The sequence below is a fragment of the Aureococcus anophagefferens genome, assembly GCF_000186865.1.
Source record: "Aureococcus anophagefferens unplaced genomic scaffold AURANscaffold_8, whole genome shotgun sequence".
NCBI lineage: Eukaryota > Pelagophyceae > Pelagomonadales > Pelagomonadaceae > Aureococcus > Aureococcus anophagefferens.
In genome coordinates this window covers 1,831,333-1,836,032 of record NW_008705568.1, presented here as the reverse complement: position 1 = coordinate 1,836,032, position 4,700 = coordinate 1,831,333, and the positions used below count along the sequence as shown (strand labels likewise).

The 4,700-nt window shown below is 75.1% G+C and overlaps 1 protein-coding gene across 1 annotated transcript in view; it reads right to left on the bottom strand.

Moving 5' to 3' along the window:
- Positions 1-1,739: 1,739 nt before the first annotated feature.
- The window catches only part of AURANDRAFT_71603 (hypothetical protein), a gene marked incomplete at both ends in the record, with an annotated part of 3,697 nt that continues 736 nt past the window's right edge, over positions 1,740-4,700 (bottom strand). The window contains one exon of the mRNA XM_009038395.1: positions 1,740-4,602. Within this exon, the coding sequence (XP_009036643.1) occupies positions 1,747-4,602 (2,856 nt within the window). The remainder of the gene's footprint in view (positions 4,603-4,700) is intronic.

Here is a 4,700-nt window from a genome sequence, read left to right as displayed (position 1 = left end):
CGCGGGCCCCGGAGCCGGCGGCGCCGCCGGCCGCCCCCCGGCGGCGCGCGTCGCCCCCGGCCGGCGACGGCGCGCCCCGGCGCGACGACGAGCGCACCGTCGACGACGACGACGACGACGAGGAGTCGCGGCAGCAGCGCGAGAAGGACGCGCTCTCGCGCGACCGGAACCGCGAGTACGCGCGGAACACGCGGCTCCGCAAGAAGGCCTACGTGGCCCAGCTCGAGCGCGCCGTCCACGACATGGCCGGCGAGAAGCGGAAGCGCGAGGACGCTTTGAGCTCCGCGGACGAGATGCAGCGGCGGACGCGCGACGCGCGGAGCCGGTGCCTCCGGGCCGCGCTCTACTACCGGGGCCTGGGCGAGGTCTGCGAGGCCAAGTGGCGCGAGCTGCTGGCGCCCGACTTCGTGCTGACGCTGCCCGTGACGCCGTACCGGTGCTACGACCCGCGGACCGTCGTCGACGACGACGCGTCCGCGAAGCTCCCGGGCCTGGGCCAGCGGCGCGTGCTGCGGGGCGTGCGGGGCATGGTCTTCGACACGGCGTCGCTCGCCGTGCTCCTCCAGTCCGTGGGCGCGCGGGGCCGCCGGGGCCACGCGCTCGTGCGCTGCGCGATGGACTGCGCGGCGGACGACGGCGACGGCCCCCTGGGCCGGCTGCTCCACGACGGCAAAGCCTGCGCGGGGCTCTTCAGCCTGCGGACGACGAACGCGGCAAGGTGCGGCGCGCGGCGCGACGTCGCGTGCGCGGGCACGCTCCGGGGCGGCACAAGAGCGCGACGTGCCCGACTTCAAAGGCTCCGATATCTCGGCCGTTTTCCACTCGTTTCGGCTGATTTTTGGACGAGCGATCATCTCTCGGAACGGCCTCGACGCGTGGATGCTGTTTCCGGCACGCGCGCGCGCGGCACGCTCACGTCGAAGCGACGTTGAAGCACCCTCGCGCCGCCCAGGCATGCTCCGCGCGGAGTTCGACAACGCCGCGCGGCTGGCGCGGCTGGACCTGAGCTTCGACGTGCTCGGCGTCATGCGCCAGCTCCAGGGCGCGCGCGACGGCGCGGATCTGGACCTCGTGCCGAACACGCTGGCGGCCGCGGAGCGCGCGATGGCCGCCGACGACGACGACGCGGCGCGCGGGCGGCGCCGGGGCCGCGGGCGGCCGCGTTTGATCACGTCGTCGGCGCGGCCCCACGTGATCACGCGGGCCAACGCGGCCTTCTCCGAGCTCTGCGGCTTCTCGGCGGCGGAGGCCGTCGGTTCGACGCTCCGGCTCATCGAGGGCCCGGCGACGGACGCGGCCGTCGTCGACGATTTATTGCGGGACGTGGAGCTGCGCCTGCCGTCGTCGATGATCGTCGTCAACTACCGCCGCGACGGCACGAAGTTCATCAACTACCTCCGCGTCTTCCCGCTCGCGGGCGACGGCGACGGCGCCGACGACTTCGGCCACTACCTCGCGGAGCTCGAGCGCCTCGACGACGAGGCCGTCGCGGCCATCGAGAACGCGCCGGGCCCGCCGCCGCCGCGCTGGCACCTCGCGCCGGCCGGCGCGCCGCGCGCGCCGGCCGCGGTCTGGGCCGCGCCGGGCGTCGCCGCGCGCGCGCCGGCCTTCGTGCCGCCCCACGTGCCGGGCCTCCCGCTCCACGCGCCGCCGGCCCGCGGGCCGACCCACCGGCCGCCCCCGCCGCCGCCGCGCTAGTAAGGGGGGGGGCGCCGACGCCAAAACCAAAATGTTGTGGTGCACATCTTACCCCACTGCGCTCAGCCAGGGCGCGACCTTGGCGTAGTAGATCTGGAGGTTGTTCTTGTGCTGGCGCGTGTAGTACTGGTGGACGATGTGGAGGACCTCGCCCGTGTGCGCGTTCGTGAGCTCGTCGTTCGCGTTGCGCGACGGCCAGGCGTAGTGGCCCATGGACACGGAGCGGGTCATGTCCGGGAAGCAGACGACCTTGTCGCGGCCCCGCCGCTCCGCCTCGAGGTACCGCGCGTAGTTGACGAGCCCCTGGTCCGACTCCCAGTAGCCGCAGGCCTCGGCGGAGCGCACGACCTCCTCGGCGAGGCTCAGCACGGCTCGTCGGCTGCCGAGGAAGATGCCGCCGTTCGCGTAGACGCCGCCGAACGCGTCCTGCACTGCGTCCAGCAGCGCGGGCGCCTTCCGCGCGTCGTCGGCGCACTCGTTGAGCCGCTGGCGGAAGTAGCGCTCGCCCTCGGGGAACCTGTCGCCGCGGTCGCCGAAGAAGAGGAGCTCCGCCGCGCCGTAGCGGCGCGACAGGTCGAACGGGTCGCGCTGGAAGAAGACGTCGGAGCCGTCGGCGACCATGACGTGCTCGACGCTGTCCGGCATGGACCGCAGCACGGACGCGTACCAGACGTGGCGCAGGCAGTTGCCCGAGAAGCGGCCGTCCGACCCCCGGAGCGGCACGGATCCTCCCGAAGAAGTGGCGAACGGGCCGTCGCCGACGGCGACGATGCGCCAGCTGGCGTCCTTCGCCGCGATGCGCTGAATCACGGGGTCGACCATGTCGTCGCGCGGCGTGATCACATAAATCAGATCCGCCGGGTTCGCCAGGCGGAAGGAGGCGACCGTGATCTGGCAGCCCTTCACGTGCGACGCGACGCTGTGGCGCTTCGTCGAGATGGCCGGATCGGCGAAGCAGACGACGACGAGCGCGTTCGTCGCGTTCGTTGCCGACGATGCGGCGAGCGTCGCTGCCAAAGCAGGGGGGTGTAGCGGATGACCGCCATCGTCGTGGGCCAAAAAGCCGACGGCGCCGGGGTGGGACGCGTTGAGCGCGGCCGCCGCCGCGGCGAGGTAGAGGTCCCGCGGCGGCTTCTTGCCGCAGTCCGCGTCGGCCGCGGTGCCCGCGAGCACCGCGGCCTTGGCGAAGAGCCGCTCGAGGGCCCGCGGCGCGCCGACGACGAGGGAGAAGTCGACCGCGGGCCAGCCCGCGCCGACGAGGCCCGCGGGGAGGCACCGCGCCGCCCACGCCGCGGCGAGCGGCGACGCGGCGAAAGACCCCGGGCCCCGCCGCAGGAGCAGGCGCCGGTCGCCGAGGGCGACGGGCCCCGCCGGCCGCGCCGCGTCGCAGCCCGCGTCGGACGCGTCGACGGCGACCCAGGGCGCGCCCGCGGCGTCGAGCTCCGCGAGCGCGGCCGCGAAGCCCATGAGGCTCCGCGGGCTCCCCGCGAGGGCCGTCGCCTTCTCGCCGATGGCGTGGCGCGGGCCCGGCGGCGCGCGCGGCTCGACGTCCTCGACGACCGTCGTCGCGGCGTCGACGGCGCGGCCGAACTTGCCGGGCGCGAGGAGCGCGAGGCGGCCGCCGCCCGCGCCGAGGCACGTCCGCTTGTCCGCTTCGCAGGACGCGGGGCCCGCGCCGTCGCAGGACGCGAGGTAGGAGCCCGCCGCGGGCCAGTCCCGGGGCAGGAGCCGCTGGCTCGTCGTCGGCGCGACGAGGTGCGTGAGCTGGTCGAAGAGCGCGGCCGTCGCGCCCTCGCCGGCCTCGTTGCCGTAGGATACGCGCGCGAGCGCCGCGGCGCCCGCGCGCCGCATCGCCGCGACGCGCGCGCCGCTCAGGGCGCGCAGGAACGCGGGCAGCTCCCCGACCTTGTGCGCCGCGTAGCGCAGCACCGCGTCGCCCCACGGCGCGGGTCTCCGCGCGCCCGACGACGGCCCGAAGGGCAGCGGGAAGTGGCGGCTCAGGATCACGGGCACGCAGCCCGCGGCGAGGCTCTCGTAGAAGCGCCGGCTCGAGCTCGTGTAGCCCGCGGGGACGAGGCAGAACGTCGCGTTGCGCATGCGGCGCATCGTGTCGACGTACGTCCGCAGCGTCTCCTCGTACGCCTGCTTGTCCTCGTGGCGCTCGACGACGACGACATCGGCGTCCGGGACGTCCCGGAACGCCGGGGCCAAGATGGCCCGGTCCTTGGCGCCCTTCTGGGCCGACGCGCGGAGGAAGACGAGCGACCGCGGCGCGGGGCCGCCATCCGCGAGCGCGGCGTCGAGGAGGCCGTTGGGCTCCACGAAGTAGGGCACGACGACCGTGCGCGGGCCCACGTCGACGACGCCCTTGCGCATGTCGCCGAGGAAGCCCTCGAGGTGCGGCAGGAGCACGCGCCGGTCGACCATGAGCGGCGCGTGGTCGCGCCAGACCGTGACGGGCGCGGACGTCGACGTGTGGAGCACGACGTGCTGGTCCCGGTCCGCGTCAAAGTAGGCGTGGGCGAGCACCTGGGACCGGAAGAGCGCGTCGGCGCGGGCCCAGAGCGACTCGCGGACCGTGCCGGGCGGCATGTCTCCGATGCCCGGGCCGACGGCGAGGATGCTCAGCGCGCGCCAGGGCACGGGCACGAAGTAGAGCCGCGGCGGCCCGTCGATGGCGCCGCGGCTCCGCGCCGCCTCGCCGGGCGCCCCGGGCGCGAACGGCGCGCGGCACGGGTGCCGGAGGAACCGGTCCACGATGAAGACCTCCGGCAGGAACTCGCGGAGCTCGCCGCCGAAGCGCCAGTCGTGGTCCAGGATGGCCACGACGTCGTCGAAGAGCGCCTCGAAGCCCGGGTAGATGACGAGCGACGACGCGCAGGACACGGGGCGCGCGCTCCGCGCCTCGAATCGACGCGCGGCCCGGAGCACCGACCGCACGCCCCCGAAGGCTTCGTCGGCCCGCGGCGCCTCGTCGCGCTCCCGGTCGACGTTGCGCGGCA